The 17282-nt window shown below is 40.5% G+C and overlaps 1 protein-coding gene across 1 annotated transcript in view; it reads right to left on the bottom strand.

Moving 5' to 3' along the window:
* rgs6 (regulator of G protein signaling 6) overlaps window positions 1-8131 on the bottom strand; it is a 94236-nt gene extending 86105 nt beyond the window's left edge. Inside the window, exons 1-2 of the mRNA XM_060864946.1 lie at window positions 7822-8131; window positions 1343-1546 (exon numbers count right to left, since the gene is read on the bottom strand). Of these exons, the coding sequence (XP_060720929.1) occupies window positions 1343-1522 (180 nt within the window). The 5' untranslated portion in view covers window positions 1523-1546; window positions 7822-8131. The remainder of the gene's footprint in view (window positions 1-1342; window positions 1547-7821) is intronic.
* Window positions 8132-17282: the final 9151 nt, after the last annotated feature.

Consider the following 17282-nt stretch of genomic DNA (forward strand, 5'->3'; position numbering starts at 1 on the left):
TTCTCCACACAGATGTTTGTATCTTCAGAGTAAATGTTGATATTAAACCCATTTCTGCTCTCTGAGATGCTCCATGTGTTTGTTCATCTAAAAAGCAGCTCAGATTTCTCTTCAACGCTAAAATTCAGTGTAAGATTTGCTGATTTATTTTAGATCAGACTCACAGACACAACATCAGACACTCTTTATACTGAGAGACGATGCCTAATAAGTGGATTTGACTGCTGGGGAAAAGGGTTAAAGATGTTAGCAAAGCTGAATTGTGGCTTTTTTTATCCTGGGAAGCAAAGAGGGAAGGTGGTGCTGTCACTGCACTGAGACAGGAAGTGAGACGTGGCGTATTGTTTGCTCATATTCTGCCTTCAGGCCTCATTGCTCAGGAAATGAATCTCGGCTCCGGTGGCAGCATGTAGAACAGAGTTTCAGCTCAAACTCCCAAAATAACCGTGCATACGTCTGAAAAGTGTCTCTGCCACACCCCTTTCGCTCTGTTGCAAGGTTTAGACACGCCACCGTGATGAAGGAACATGGTAACAGATCCTCTACTGTTCTTACTGTGATTTGAGGAAATAAGGAAATGTGCAGGCAGCTGAGGAGACACAGGTGGATATCTTCAGTCATCTTACACACACACACACACACACACACACACACACACACACACACACACACAAAACACACACACCAAACTTCCTGCAATATGCTGACTCACAAACTCCCTATCGTTCATCTAACATCTCCTTCAGCTCATCCTGTATGTTTACTCGGGCCAAAAGCCGGAAGCCAGTTGCATTTTAATATGTGAGCACTAATCAAACATGAGTGTGTTTGTGTGTGTGTGTATGTGTGTGTGTGTGTATGTGTGTAAACTAAGCAGCTGAAAGGTCTCTGATATTTCAGTCTCGACAAAGCCAATTCCTTGCTCAACTGAAGTAGACTGCGCTGTGGTCTCTTTTTTTATATCACTTTTGATGTCTATAAAATTTTTTTTTTACTCTCACACTCTAAGTTCATTCCTCTAACGCTTATTTTGTTTTTTAATGACTTTTAAAGCTAAACAAAATCCCCACAATGAGGCAGCATGAATTCCGAAATGTTGTGATATCCGATCCATCCCACTTGATCAGACTCGGATAAATGACGGCAACAATGAGGAGGAGTTGAATGTGGAGGAAAAACCCCCGGGAACCTTGGTGTTGTGGTAGATCTCACAGATTATAGCCAGATATTTTATTTAGCAGATTTATTTAATTAACGGTCTCTTAAATAAGCCGGTCTTTGTTGTGTCGACCACATTCCCGCTCAGCTTTAAAGCAGGAATTAGAAAGGATCGCAGACGTACCTTCCTGTAAACGATCATGTTTGGCGAGTCCTCCTCAGGATCTGTTCCTGCAGTCCTCGTCATCCCAAGTGTCTTTGTTGTCCCTGCCGTCTCTGCCGTCTCCGGCGTCTCTGCTGTCTCCGCCATCTCCTCCTGCTCCTGCTCGGCCTGAGCTGTGCTCTCGGCTCGTTCCTCCTCCATGACGATGTGACTGCAGCTCAGGGCCTGAAAAACACAAACAAGATCAATCACATGGACTGAATCCCGGACAGCTTTCCAACCACGAAGCTCTTTGAAGCCAACAAATTACCCATCTGCAGTCGTTTGATTGCAGTGAATGCCAACAGATTAACATTTCATAAGCTCGCTACAATATGGCGACGGAAGAGCGGAGGGTGATGAGTTTAGACGGACAAAAGCACCGAACATCTGTTACGCTTGGACAAAGAGGGAGGAAATAAAAGAAATAAAAAATATATTGGGAAGAAGGTTGGCCAGCACCAGCGTCCACGCCAGGGGTTTGTTCTGTAGATGTCCGGCTGTCTCGCATACGCTTGTCAATTCAATGTTTCAAAACAACCAAACAGCACAGATCTCATCATCATCATCATCATCAGTGGCACCAGAAACAGCGATAATCTGTTAAAGGGAATTACAAATATAGATTCTGTCACTTATTGTTTATTTACTGTTACAGAAAATATCCTTAAGGTCTTAAAGATCTTTCCATCCAGCCATGTAGTGTTTATTCTACACTTGGTGTCTGGAGTCTCTCTAATAGGGTACAAGGTGCTAGATATCCTGGTTGGACAGGGTGCCAGTCCATCACAGGGCACACACAACAAACACACACACAATCACAAACATAGTCTCACACACAACCCTGGAGGTGTAAGACAATCATACTAACCACTAATCCACTAAACCCCCCTGTCACACATCTCACGTCTTTCTTTTAACACACTTCAGAAATGCTTGAAATCGAGGAACATCAACACTTCAGGACATTTTTTACAGGAAAATAATCAACGTCAGGCTGCAAACAGTAACCCAGTATCGTCATGGGAACCCATTGATGAGTGCTTAAATCAGATCATACTTCCTCACAGCGTACTTTTACATTTTAAATCGGTCAATTTAAAGTCATGCTAGAAAATCTAACAATCTCGTCCAGAATAAGGATTTATAGATTTTACACACACACACACACACACACACACACACACACACACACACACACACACACACACACACACACACAACATGGACAATATTATCTAATTAGCATGTATATGTGTGTTTATTGACAGGGGGCAGGGTTATAAGTGTCAACAGGAAGCGGTGATCTGTATCCCTGACACGAGTCCAATCTCATTCACAACACAAGACGGAACACGATTTAAAACCAAATCACGAGATCAATCAGCTGGAGAAGACAAGCAGAGCAACATGTTTCTACTGCACTGGACTCCATTAACATCAGGATGGAAAAATGGAACCCATCAGCCGCCATTTTTCCTCCTCGTACTGCAGGAAGTCCTCCAGAGAGCGTCGACGGATGGTGAGGAAACCAGCTGCTGTCCAGTCGGGTGTTTAATAGATCTGATCAATTTTGGTGTATTTCTGCTCAGTGAGCAAAAGCCTTCAGATAAGAACTTGACGTAAGGAAGAAGAAGCTTTCACTCGTTTTCACATGAACTAACAGGACAGAATTTACGTCAAGTTCTAAAAGTTAGAAAGAAAAGAAAACTTTTTCAGCATCAAACTGCATCCAGTCTGAATTCAGAACTCGAAAGATTTTGATTCATTTTGTATAAATCACAGTTTTATATTAATAACAGTGCGTCTTCTGATACAGCGGCGTTTCTATAGTAACCGAGTAAAAGTATGTTTCTCTAAAACATTTTGTGAATTTTTTCGACATTTATGTATGTATGGCTTCTCCAATGTCAGAGTTATTTATATATTCATTTTAAAAAATATTTTTATTTTCAAATTTGACATTTTCAGGACAGACGTTTACTGATATTTATTTATTTATTTATTTTTGCATTTTAATTTTTTATTTGTCTTATTGATTTAAAGAAAGAATATTTTTTTCTTGCTATAACGTAAGGAACAATCTTTGTTAACTTTTCCTGATAATCCTACAACATTAAATGGATAAAAAATAATCTATGTTTTTTTAAAATAAATAAATTACAAATAGCCAAGGAATGAAACTCTTCAGGATCTGCTGCTTTAATAAAATAACTCCTCACACCACACGTCACTCTGCTGTTGTTTTATTCCTTACTTCAGAAGCAAACGGATCATAATGAAAGACCCCTCTGTCCACGAATACTGTGGGATGGCGAGACGAAGACATTTTCACGCACAGCGTCGAACATGTTATGGCACGATTGTATGATTTTATTGTGTTAAGAGCACCTGGAGATATTAGATGATGGCTGTAGAAGGTGTTGGATAAATAAAGTGCTCCGTTATTGTCTCACACACTTCCTGTTCATGTCTCACCTCGTCTGCCCTGTGTTAGTCATGGGCTTAACTGTATATAAATACAAGCTGGGGCTTTAAAGGATCTGTATTGTGTGGGTGTGTACAGTATGTAGTGTGTGTGTGTAGTGTGTGTGTTGTGTGTGTTTGGGTGTGTGTGTGTTTGTGTGTTGTGTTGTGTGTGTGTAGGGTGTGCATTGTGTGTATAGTGTGTGTGTAGTGGGTGCGTTGTGTGTGTTGTTTGTGTGTGTGTGTATTGTGTGTTGTGTGTGTAGTGTGTGTGTATTGTGTGTGTGTTTGTGTTGTGTGTATTGTGTGTTGTGTATGAGTGTAGTGTGTGTTTAGTGTGTGTGTAGTGTGTCTGTATTGTGTGTTGTGTAGTGTGTGCGTTGTGTGTGTTTGTTTTGTGTGTGTGTGTTTTTCCTGCAATGAGAAAAGGTCTAAGGGTGGACACTTAAATAAATAAATAAATAAATAAACAAATAAATAAATAAATAGCATTTTAAATTGTCATAAAAATGCATATTTTCTTATAAATAAACAAGTATAAATTTTAACATGGATCAAATAAAGAAAGAAAGAAATTAAAGTAAATGAATAAATATTTGATGTCCTTTATTATTTTCTTATATAAAAACAAAAATATTTTTATAATAAAACAATAAATAAATAAATAAATAAATAAATGTATAATAAAATACACATTTTAAATTGATGATGAATTAATTTTTTCAACATTAATTAACTAAATAAATCTCTCATGCATCTATCAGTGGGTTTGTAAATAAAATAAACTCTAATTTAACGTGTAATGTTACAGAATCTAAGTTTTTATTTAAGTATTCTACAAGGACAATGCGTCGATAATTCAGATTTTTTTAATGATCCGGACTGAGAACATTTCCTGCTATTTTGTGGCTCTTTAACAGCTTTCTCGTGTTTTTTGTTCTCTTTAAGTTTGTGGTGAAGGCGACTGGACGAGTGGAAAAGCATGAAGTGTTTTTAACTTCTAAATACAATAAAATTGTCAGTCAAACGTCACAAAGTGTCAGATGTTGCTATCGGAGTGTCCCACAAAATCGCCTCTACCACACACACACACACATACACACACACTCACTAACAAATGCGCTCACACACAGACACACACACTCACTCACTAATGTGTGCACACACACTCACTAACACGCTCACACACACAAACAGACACACACACACACACACTCACTAATGCATGCACACTCACACACACACACTCACTAACGCATGCGCACACACACACTCACTAACACGCTCACACACAAACACACACACACTCACTATGTGTGTGTGTGTGTGTGTGTGTGTGAACTCCCCTGACCTGACTGTGGCAACACTCTGGCTCTCAGATTAGACACTACAGTCCCTCTGGGCTTCCAAGCTGTCTGTTTCCTCTGTACTGGTGTTTGTGTCTGTGTGAGTGTGTGTGTGTGTGTGTGTGTGTGTGTGTGTGTGTGTGTGTGTGTGTGTGCACGCGTGTGTGTGTGAACCTGTGTGTGTGCGCCTGTGTTAGTGTGTGCCTGTTAGTGTGTGCCTGTTAGTGTGTGCCTGTGTGTGTGTGTAGTGTGTGTGCGCACGTGTTAGTGTGTGTGCGTGTTTCTGTGCGTGTATGTGTGTTAACGTGTGTGTGCATGCTATTGTGTGTGCGTTTGTGTGTACTGTATGTGTGTGCGCGCGTTGGTGTGTGTCCATGCATGTGTTAGTGTGCACATGTTTGTGTGTGTGTGTGTGTGTGTGTGTGTGTGCACATGTTAGTGTGCGTGTTTGTGTGTGCGCATGTTAGTGTGTGTGTGTTTGTGTGTGTGTGCGCTTAGCGTGTGTTCGTGTGTGTTTGTGTGTGTGTGTTTGTGTTAGTGTGTGTATAAAATAAAACTTCTTTTAGAATTGAATAATTTGAGAATTAAACCTGACCTGGAGCTTTTAGATGTGGGAAAAAAATTAAAGACTTGTGAAGTGCCTCTAAGGAAGAGGCTTAACTGTCACTAGTGATGTCACAACACGTTTCACAGCCGACCAATTGTCTCTCTCTCTGTGTATCTCTCTGTGTATCTCTCTGTGTATCTCTCTGTGTCTCTCTTCTTTCTATCTCTTAAACCTTTATTCCTTCCTTATTTCTCTGTTACAGACCCAGGTGTGTTCTTCTTCCTCTTTTTTATATTTTTTTTTTATTTGCATCTTTGTTTTACCTCTTTCAGTCTTTCTCTATTTCTTTCTCTCTCTTCATCTTTTTCTCAATCTCAATCTCATTCCTTGAACCTTATTTTTCTCCCTGATTCATGTTTTTTCTTCCCTTTTCCCCCTCTTTCTTCAGTTTCACATAACCGTCTTTCTGACTTCCTTGTTTTCATCCCATTTTTCCTTTTCTTCTTGATTCCAAAATATTCTGAAACCTTTCTTTCTCTCTCTCATTCATGTTTTTTATTTCTCTTCTTTCCTTTTGTAGCAGAGCGGTAGGGGAAAGAGTGTAAAAATTCTAGGTTATATAAAGATTTATAAAACGCCACAAAAGGCCCTTAGGGGCACAACATTCGACTACGCCACCCCTTATGAGGGGAACAGTCCCAAAAGGACACAGGTTCGTTACCTAATGATGATGAGCAAGGGACAAGGGCACGAGAATAACACAACAAACCTTTATTTTTGCAGTTTGTGCAGGATTAAGATTCTCAAAAAGAATGTAAAATCTTCAGTCACTTATAACACAAAATCAAATACACAGAACAGGAAACATATACTTTCAATGACTAGGCCTTTCAAGGGCAAGAGGAGATAACACCTGACCCAGCTACAGCACAGTGTCAAGCCACGCCACTCACACGTGTGGAAGGTACACATCAAACACAGCACCCAGTGTAAAAGCCACCCTCAATAGGTACAGCAATTATTTCCTCCCCCTCAAAGACGACCCGCCCAACACAAATAGATCAAAAGTAAACTTAAACAAAACAACAAAAGAATTAAATGCAAAAACAAATCAACATTATGAAACCAAAACAAAACAGAAATTCCTCTCAATTTAAATTAAATATACTCAATATAAATCAAACAAAATAACAAAACTAATCAATAATGAAACCAAATAGCCCAGATTCAAAGAGGGCGAAAGGCTTTATCTCGCTCACTCTGCTACAATTTCATCCATTTTCTTTCGCTTTTTCTTCTATATCTCTCAGTTTAAAGTGCATCTTTCCTCTTTTCCCACTTCCCCCTTCTTTCCCCCTGTATTTTTTTTCCTTCTACTCTTCCTTCCTTCCTGCTCATGTCATTTTGTTCTCTACATTTCTCTATCTTTTTCCATATTTCTTTCTTTCTTTCTCATACTTTCTCTTCTTTTTCTGCTTAACAAGAATGTAACTCCTTCCATCGCCCTGTCTTTCTTTTCCTTTCCCCTGCACAGTTTGTTTCAGTAAAATTCTGTAAGATTATTTCAGTAATCTTGTGAGCCGGCTTCATGAAGGGGAATTATGATGGAGCTCAGAGAAGGAGAGACGAAAAACAAAAGGGGAAACAGAGGGAAAGGAGAAGGTGTGATGCGAGCGCCGGAGTGTGAAGCTCTCGACTGCAATGTGGTGCATCTACAGACAGATGTGCTGCTATTCGGAGAAACAGAAACAGCTGCATTCACACAGAGCGAATTGTTAGACTGTTAAGGACTCCCCTTTCCATTTCCCGCTCTCACCATCTCTCTCTCTCTCTCTCTCTCTCTCTCTCTCTCTCTCTCTCTCTCTCTCATTTATCCTCGAATTTCTGCACAAGCAGCGATAAAAATAAAAAACACGTCTCTCAAACCTCAATTCACCTCAAGAGCAGGTCATGACCCTGAAGCCTGAGGTGTCTAAGTCAACTACACAGAGAGAGGGGGGAGAGAGAGAGAGAGAGAGAGAGAGAGAGAGAGAGAGAGAGAGTCCCTTCCATATCCATCCATCCTTCAACTCCTTTCATGAACAGCTGGAAGTGTTCATTACCTTAGCAACAAATTCCCGCCGTGTGCACTTCCTCCTCCAAGCTCAATCTCACCTCCTTAGCAACCAGATAAGAGCAGGTTCATGATGAAAAAGAGGGGATGAGGGAGGAGAAGAGAGGAGAGGACGGATGGAGAGCTGTAGTTCCACGCGCTGTAGGACATCTGCAGTCTTCCCTCCTCTCTGTATTTCTCTCTCTTTCTCTCTCTGTATCTTCTTCCCCTCCTCCGTCAGGACGGACGGCAGCGTAGGAGTCTGCTGTGCCACATATAGAGCGGTCAGGTAGAGTGGGAAGATCCTGGTGTGTGTGAAGCCGGACGCCTGTGAGTGTGAGAGTGTATCAAAGAGAGAGAGAGAGAGAGAGAGAGAGAGAGAGAGAGAGAGAGAGAGAGAGAGAGAGAGAGAGGGAGGGAGGGAGAAGGAGCTAAAGAGGGAGGTGTAGAGAAGCTGGAGGATGGGTGGAGAGAATTTGAGAATCTCCCTACATTCATCTGGAGAACAAATTGGAAACGTATTTATTAGAAAGCACAACAGAGAAAGGGGGGGGAGAGAGAGAGAGAGAGAGAGAGCGAGAGAGAGAGAGAGAGGGAGAGAGAGAGAGAGAGAGAGAGAGAGAGAGAGAGAGAGAGAGAGAGAGAGAGAGGGAGAGAGATGGAAAAAGAGAATTATATACACAGGGGGGAGAGAGATAGACAGAAAGAAAAAGAGAGAAGAGAAGAAAATAGTGAGGAGAGAGTGGGGGAAAGAGAAGACAGAGAGAGAGAGAGAGAGAGAGAGAGAGAGAGAGAGAGAGAGAGAGAGAGAGAGAGAGAGAGAGAGAGAGAGAGAAACAGGAAAAAAACAAAGAGAGAGAAAAAGAAAGAAACAGAGAGAGTGAGAGAATGTATTTCTCTCTCTTGGCTGTTATTTCTCTTCTCTTTCACTTCTTCTAACCTCCTGTCTTTTCTTTCCTTTCCTTTTATCCATCTTCTGCTTGCTCTTATGTCCTTACCAAGTGACACACATTTCCCATGAACACTTAATGTATTCCTAACTAATCCCCACTCCAAATAAATAAATAAACAAATAAAATGTGCACTTCCTCTCGCTCTTCCACCTGGACTCGAATCCTTCCCATTCGTTCCTCGTTCAGACTGCTGTAGTTCCAGAGGACGTGATGTTACTTCAGGACGTGATGATGTTACAGGAACATTATTATAACCCTGTGATGTGCAGCTGCACTGCTAGAAAACTAATCAACACCTTCTGACCAATCAGAATCCAGGATTCAGCAGAGATGTGGGATTAAACGGATTGAGAGTCTACCTCTGTCCTTAATGTCTATAACACTGACCATCACACAGAGGACAAAGAAGAGAAAAGCTGTGTGCAGGTGAATGGAGCTAGTGAGGAGGTGAAGTTTCAGAATGAGGTGAACAATGATGTTACAGTGGGTGTGAATAAGGAACAGACTGGTTGTAGTTATTACACTGGTTGTGTGTTATTATTAATGTAAATACTGACAATGACTGATTCTGATGAGAAGACTGAGACTCAGGACGGTGCTGAGGTTATGTGCATGTCTACTGATGCAGGTTCTGAGGTTCAGAGGAAGACCTGGCTGATGACCTCCATGATGAGGCCTTAAGAGATGAGGAACAGTGGACAGATATTACTGAAACTGAAAAAAAAAGTTTGGTACGCTGACAAATTGTCTCAAATGAGATTGAAAGCAAAAGAAGTACGTTTGCTGATGTGTGTACTTCCTTTCTATTCTCTCTTCCTTTCCTCTTTCCTTCTCACTGAGAAACACACGTGGGTGAACATTAGGTCTTGTTTGATTTCTCCTGTATGATTTTAGACTGGTTTTATGTACAGTGCCTTGTAAAAGTATTCATACCCACTGAACTTTCCCACCTTTTGACATGTTGCAGCCACAAAGAAAAATGTATTTTATTGGGATTTTATGAAACAGACTGAAAGAAAGTGACACATAATTGTGAAGTGGAATGAAAATAATAAATGGTGTCCAAATTTTTTTTTTTTTTACAAATAAATATCTAAAAAGTCTGGTGTGCATTTGTATTCAGCCCCCTTTACCCTGATACCCTAACTAAAGTCCAGTGAAACCAACTGCCTTCAGAAGTCACCTAATTAGTAAACAGAGTGCACCTGTCTGTAATTTAATCTCAGTATAAATACAGCTGTTTTGTGAAGCCCTCAGAAGTGTGTTAGAGAACATTAGTGAACAAACATCATCATGAAGACCAAAGAACACACCAGACAGGTCAGGGATAAAGTTGTGGAGAAGTTTAAAGCAGGGTTAGGTTATAAATTAATATCCCAAGCCTTGAACATCTCACGGCGCACTGTACAATCCGTCATCCGGAAATGGAGAGTATGGCAGAACTGCAAGCCTACCAAGACATGGCCGTCCACCTAAACTGACAGGGCGTGCAAGGACAGCATTAATCAGAGAAGCAGCCAAGAGGCCCATGGTAAGTCTGGAGATGCTGCAGAGATCCACAGCTGAGGTGGGAGAATCTGTCCACAGGACAACTATTAGTCGTGCACTCCACAAATCTGGTCTTTATGGAAGAGTGGCAAGAAGAAAGCCATTGTTGAAAGAAAGCCATAAGAAATCCTGTTTGCAATTTGCGACAAGCCAAGTGGGGGACACAGCAAGCATGTGGAAGAAGGTGCTCTGGTCAGATGAGACCAAAATTGAACTTTTTGGCCAAAATTTAAAACGTTATGTACGGCAGAAACTTAACATTGCACATCACCCTGAACACGTCATCCCACCGTGAAACATGGTGGTGGCAGCATCATGTTGTGGGGATGCTTTTTTCAGCAGGGACAGGGAAGCTGGTCAGGGTTGATGGGAATATTGATGGAGCTAAAAACAGGGCAATACTAGATGAAAACCTGTTAGAGTCTGCAAAAGAGGGGGGGCGCTGTTGAGCAGCCAATGGAGTAAGACGAGCGATTTGGGACTCCTGAAGAGTTTATGGTAATTGTTATTTTATTTCGCAATTTAGATTGACTTTTTGATATATTTACCCCTAGGATACTTTGTTAAAGTCTTTTTCAACACTTGGATGTATTATTATGGCTGGAAAATCATCTAAAACCCGTGCCACCATGGCTCAACAACTGAGGCCTGCTACACAGGTAGCAACCCCGGACCCTGGGGCTCCATCTTCACCCCGCAGCTCCACCTCTCCCAGGGAAGTCGCCCAGGTAATTGATGCGGAGTCCCTGAAGCGAGAACTGCTAAGCTCGTTAAAGCAAGACATTGCTGAGATTTTTAAAACCGAACTTCAAGTGGCACTGGGTGATGATTTGTCCACAATTCGAGCTGACCTACAGTCAGTAAAAACACAGCTGGTGAACGATAAGGCCGCTTTAGACGCAGAGTTGGCCGCACTTAGAGGTACAATGGGAGAAATGGGGGATTCTCTCTCCGTCTGTTCTGATGATGTAGCTGAGCTTAAAAACAAACTCGCACATTTAACCGCGGAGTTTGCTTCACTGCAAAATGAGGACCTAAAAAAGTGAGGACCTCGAATGACCGAATAACATTAGGATAGTCGGGATTGCTGAGGATACCGTCATTAACACTACGATTGTTTCTACACTGCTTAAGGAAGCTTTTAGACTGGAAGAAACACCGCTGTTAGACCGAGCACATAGAACCTCTCAGCCAAGGCCCAAACACGGTGAGCTACCACGCACTGTTATTGCCAGGTTTCACTATTATAGCTACTGTGAGAATGTTCTATGGCATGCCAGAGAGAGACAACAAGAGGCTGTGGGAGAAATAAAGATGTCCGTTTTCCCCGACCACACGGCCAAGGTGGCCCGGGATCGAGCCGCATTTAATGAGGTCAGGAGGCAACTGCGCGGCCTGGAAGGGGTTCGTTATGGTCTTTTCTTTCCGGCTCGTCTGCGGATTACATATAAAGGTGTGGAAAAGGACTTTGTCTCTGCAGAAGAGGCCAAGAAGTATATAAAAACGATGAACATTGGGTAGTGTTTTATTCTGCAGTAATACGGTAATATCAGTGTGTGTTTACTTCCTGATTATCTAATGGGGTTTACATTAATAGAATTGCCTACTGTTCAGTATTAAGACTCTCTGGGAGTTATCTATCTCTCTACTGCAGCTTAGTCACAGGCTATTCTCTGAGTTGATGTCACAATCCCGTGGCATCATTGTTTTTCTCTCTTGTTTTTGTATAGTTGTCTCCCTTTTGGGGACTTTTTTTCTCTTTTCTTCTTTTTTTTTCTCTTCGGAGTGTGTATATATTCATGGGTCTGTGTGTGTATGTGGGGGGATGTGTGTTGGGGGGGTCCTGGCCATTTGGTACTATTCATGTGCACTGTTAAGTCGAATTCCGGTAATCCTGGTGTAGGCCCATCTGTTCGTTTTATTAGCTAGAATATACGTGGCATGAGTAGCCCATCTAAACGTGGTAAAGTTTTTAGCCATTTGAAACGGCTTAATTCTGACATAGTGTTCTTGCAAGAAACTCATCTCAAAACTAAAGATCATTGTAGGCTGCAGGCTTCTTGGATAGGGCATGTCTTTCCTTCTTAACTTCAACTCTAAATCAAGAGGAGTTGCTATCTTGATCAGTAAAAATATTCCGTTTCTACCTACCGATGTTATTGCTGATAGAAATGGCAGATACTTTATGGTTGTAGGCATGTTAATCCAAACAAAGGTGCTGCTGGTAAATGTCTATGCACCCAATTTTGATGATGTTGAATTCGCCAACAGATTACTTAGTAACATACCTCATTTAAATTCTCATTTGTTGATTTTTGGAGGTGATTTGAATTGTGTACTTGATCCAGTTCTAGATAGATCTAGTTCACGACCAATATCTCAATCAGCTATGTCAAAATCTTTTTCTGACTTTATGAATCAGAATGGGTTGGTTGGCCCTTGGAGAGTTCATAATCCTTTAATTAAAAAATTCTCCTTTTTCTCTCAGGTTCACCAATCATACTCAAGAATAGATTATTTCTTCATAGATAACAGCTTGAACTCGGTTAAAGCTTTCCTTAGGGGCAGATTATTTCATACTCCTCTAATTATAACAAAAAACATAAGGCCAAGCTTACAGAACTCACTTCTGCTATTGGTATCCTTAACCAAGAGTGTGCATCCAATCCCTCCCCAGAACTGTTTAAGAAACGTCTTAACCTTAAGACAGAATTTGATCTTATCTCCACTAGGGAAGTAGAGCGATTGTTATTGCAGACACACGGCACTTACTATGAACATGGGGATAAAGCAAATCGACTGTTGCCTCACCAATTGAAACGTCAATCTGCCTCACGTTTGATACCTAAAATTAATAATAATGTTAATGTAATTGTTACAGACCCAGTAGAAATTAATGCCACGTTCAAATCGTTTTATATCTCTTTGTATAAATCTGAATTTCCAGCCGATACTGCTATTATGAATCAGTTTTTAGACAACCTTAAAAACCCAACCATTGATTCTGACCGTGTACAAGAACTAGATGCCCCACTCTCCCTTGAAGAAATAAAATTCTCAATTAAAGCGATGCAGTCCAATAAAGCCCCGGGACCTGATGGGTATCCTATTGAGTTCTTCAAAAGATTTGTTAAAAAATTAGCACCTCTACTTCTGTCAGTGTTTAATGAATCCTTGGAAAATGGTTTGCTCCCAACTACTATGACCCAAGCTTCGATAGCTCTTCTTTTGAAGAGTGATAAAGATCCAACTTTATGTGGTTCCTATATGTCTCTATCTTTGTTAAATGCTGATGTTAAAGTTCTGGCAAAAATTATAGCTCTGCGTCTAGAGAGAGTGTTGCCTAGCATTATTTCTGAGGAGCAAAACAGTTTTATTAAGGGACGTCATTTATTTTTTAATACTCGCACTCTTTTAAATATTATTCATACAGTACATTCCAAAACGGTACCTGAGATTGTGATTTCAATGGATGCCGAAAAAGCATTTGATAGGGTAGCGTGGGAGTATTTATTTGCTGTATTAAAAAAATTTGGTTTTGGTAATAAATTTATTAGTTGGGTGAAATTACTTTATACGTCACCTCAAGCCAGTATTCAAACAAACAATGTGCGCTCAGAGTATTTCCCATTAAAACGTGGGACACGTCAGGGCTGCCCTCTCTCTCCATCTTTATTTGCCTTGGCCATTGAGCCATTGGCCATTTCATTATGATCCTCTACTTCATTTAAAAGCGTCACTAGGAATGGCATCGAACACAGACTATCGTTGTATGCAGATGATTTGTTGCTCTATGTATCTGACCCTGTATCTGGTCTACCTGGTATCTTGTCCACTCTTGATACATTCATCTCCTTTTCTTGATATAAATTACATTTTCAGAAGAGTGAATGTTATCCAATTAACACAACTGCTTTGCAACTTAAGCATCTGGACATGCCCTTCAAAATCAGTCCCACTGGATTTAGTTACCTTGGTATTAATGTGACACGTACATTTTCAGGTCTTTTTTCTGCGAATTTTACTCCACTTGTAATTAAAAATAAGTCTGACCTGCATAGATGAAATAGTCTGCCTTTGTCTCTGATTGGGAAGATTAATGCTATCAAAATTAATGTTCTGCCTAAATTTCTTTTTTTATTTCTAACAATCCCGTTGTTCTTACCTAAACATTTCTTTGACTCATTAGATAAAACGATTAATGCTTTCATTTGGTCTGGGGGATGTCCCAGAGTGTGTACGTCATTACTCCAGAGATGTAAGTCTAGTGGTGGTCTGGCACTACCAAATTTTCAGTTTTATTACTGGGCAGCACACATTCATAAGATACAGTGCTGGGTGGAGTCACCTCATTTAGCATGGTGTAAGTTAAAAGCCCAGTCATGTTCTTCCTCATCCTCTATACCTGCTCTTATATACTCTTCTCTTACAATTAAAACTTCTTTATATGTTAAAAATTCTGTTGTGTTTAATATTCTAAAAATCTGGCATCAATTTAGGAAACGTTTCAAGTTTGTAACTGCTTCTCCTTTAGGTCCGTTATGTAGCAGTCATCATTTTCCCCCTTCATGTCTGGATTCTTTTTTCTCAGTGTGGTATAGCAAAGGTATACACTGTTTTCCTGACTTTTACACAGAGGGATTTTTTAACAGTTTTGCTAATTTGTCATCATTGTATGGGCTACCTGCCAGCCACACCTTTAGATATTTTCAAGTTAGGCATTTTGTTCAAAAAGGTTTTCCTGGCTTTCCCTCAGCGCCACCTCTCCAACAATGGGAAGGGTTGCTTACGTATAAATCACAAGGAAAAGGTGCTGTCTCTGAGATCTATAAACATATTCTGGATTTCTGTGACCAATCTACCTCCAAAACAAAGGCTGCTTGGGAGGGCGAACTGGGACTTCAGCTTGGGGACGGGTGGTGGGATAGTGTTGTAAATGGCTTTGGTAATGTCTCATGTGCCCGTCTCGCACTCATCCAGTTTAAGGTCATTTATATGGTGCATTTTTCTAAATATAGATTGTCTCAAATTTACCCAGATGTTGAGGACAAATGTGACAGATGCTCTAGCTCACAATGCCACCTGAGTCACATGTTTTTTTTCTGTCCACGACTATATAATTATTGGTCTGGTTATTTCAGTACAATGTCTACTATTCTGGGAGTACATTTGCAACCCTGCCCATTGATTGCTATATTTGGACTTCCAGATGAAGCATCTCAGTTAAACTCTATGCAAAAAGAAGTTATTAGCTTTACGTCATTATTGGCCAGCCGTCTCCTTCTTCTTCAGTGGAAGTCCTCAGTCCCACCATCTAACTCACAATGGCTAAAGGATACAGCATTTTTTATTAGGCTTGAGAAAATTAAATATGCGATAAGAGGTAATACCGCCAGGTTTTTTCATAAATGGCAACCGTTTATCTCATATTTCATAGGCCTTCAGGTTTTGCCGGATTAGGTTTTCTTTTCTTTTGTAAAATTAAAATTATTGGTACTCAATAATTAAAAAGGCGGGTGGTGGGTGGTGGGTGGTTTGTTTTCTGATTTTCCTATTTTACTTCCTTTTTATTATTGTTATTCTTGTAATTCTTTTACTTTACTCATTTTTCTTTTTTCTTTACTTTACTTTACTTTTTCATGCAAAACGAAACTGGGATTCTGTATTGTTATTTGATTTTGTTTGCAATAAAAAGATTTCGCAAAAAAAAAAAAGAGTCTGCAAAAGACTTGAGACTGAGGCGAAGGTTCACCTTCCAGCAAGACAATGACCCTAAACATACAGCCAGAGCTACAAGAATGGCCCAGTCAAAGTCCAGACCTAAATCCAATTGAGAATCTTTGGCGAGACTTGAAAATCGCTGTTCACAGACACTCGCCATCCAGTCTGACTGAGCTTGAGCTATTTTGCAAAGAAGAATGGGCAAAAATTTGGTAGAGCTGGTAGAGACAAACTCCAAAAGACTTGCAGCTGTAATTGCAGCGAAAGGTGGTTCTACAAAGTATTTACTCAGTGGGGCTGAATATAAATGCACGCCACACTGTTCAGATATTTATTTGTAAAAAATATTTGGACACCATTTATCATTTTCCTTCCACTTCACAATTATGTGCCACTTTGTGTTGGTCGATCACATAAAATCCTAATAAAATACATTTTTTGTTTGTGGTTGTAACATGTCAAAATGTGAAAAAGTTCAGTGGGTATGAATACTTTTGCAAGGCACCATCCTAATTCAGCTCGGCTGCAGTTGTTTGTGGTGTTTGTGTGAATTAGGTGTTTCTCGAGTGAATGATGCTGCATAAAACCTTCCCCAGGTTACTGTTCATACAGATGTAATTATTAGGGTTGAATTTATCTCCGCTTTTAAAAATGGGTGTTTTATAAGACACCTTGTCCAGCTGTCAGGGAAATAACAACACTCAGAATCATGTTGAATAATTTAAGAATAGCTCATTAAAGATTTTTTACTTGTGAATTAAATCATCTCATTAACAATGCCGTCCGGTCCAGTTGCTTTTTTGGGTTTAAGAGTGACTCTTTTTTAAAAAGTTGTGTTCAATTTTTTGATGATACTGTTTTGTTTTGTTGTTATTTGGAGTATAATGTCTCTCTCTCTCTCTCTCCCTCTCTCTCTCTCTCTCTCTCTCCCCCTCTCTCTCTCTCTCTCTCTCTCTCTGTTTCTCCCTCTCTCTCTTTCACTCTCTCTCACTCCCGGTCTCTCATTCTCTCACTCCCGGTCCCTCTCTCTCTCTCATTCCCGGTCTCTCACTCCTGGTCTCTCTCATTCCCGGTCTTTCACTCCCAGTCTCTCTCTCTCTCTCTCTCTCACTCCCGGTCTCTCTCTCTCTCTCTCTCTCTCTCTCTCTCTCTCCCAGGTCTCTCACTCCCGGTCTCTCTCTTTCTCCCTCCTCCTCTCTCTCCCTTTCTGATCCATTTGAGTTAAAAGCATTTCTTTTTTTTCTGCTCA

This window comes from Tachysurus vachellii, chromosome 3, assembly GCF_030014155.1.
Source record: "Tachysurus vachellii isolate PV-2020 chromosome 3, HZAU_Pvac_v1, whole genome shotgun sequence".
Classification (NCBI taxonomy): domain Eukaryota; kingdom Metazoa; phylum Chordata; class Actinopteri; order Siluriformes; family Bagridae; genus Tachysurus; species Tachysurus vachellii.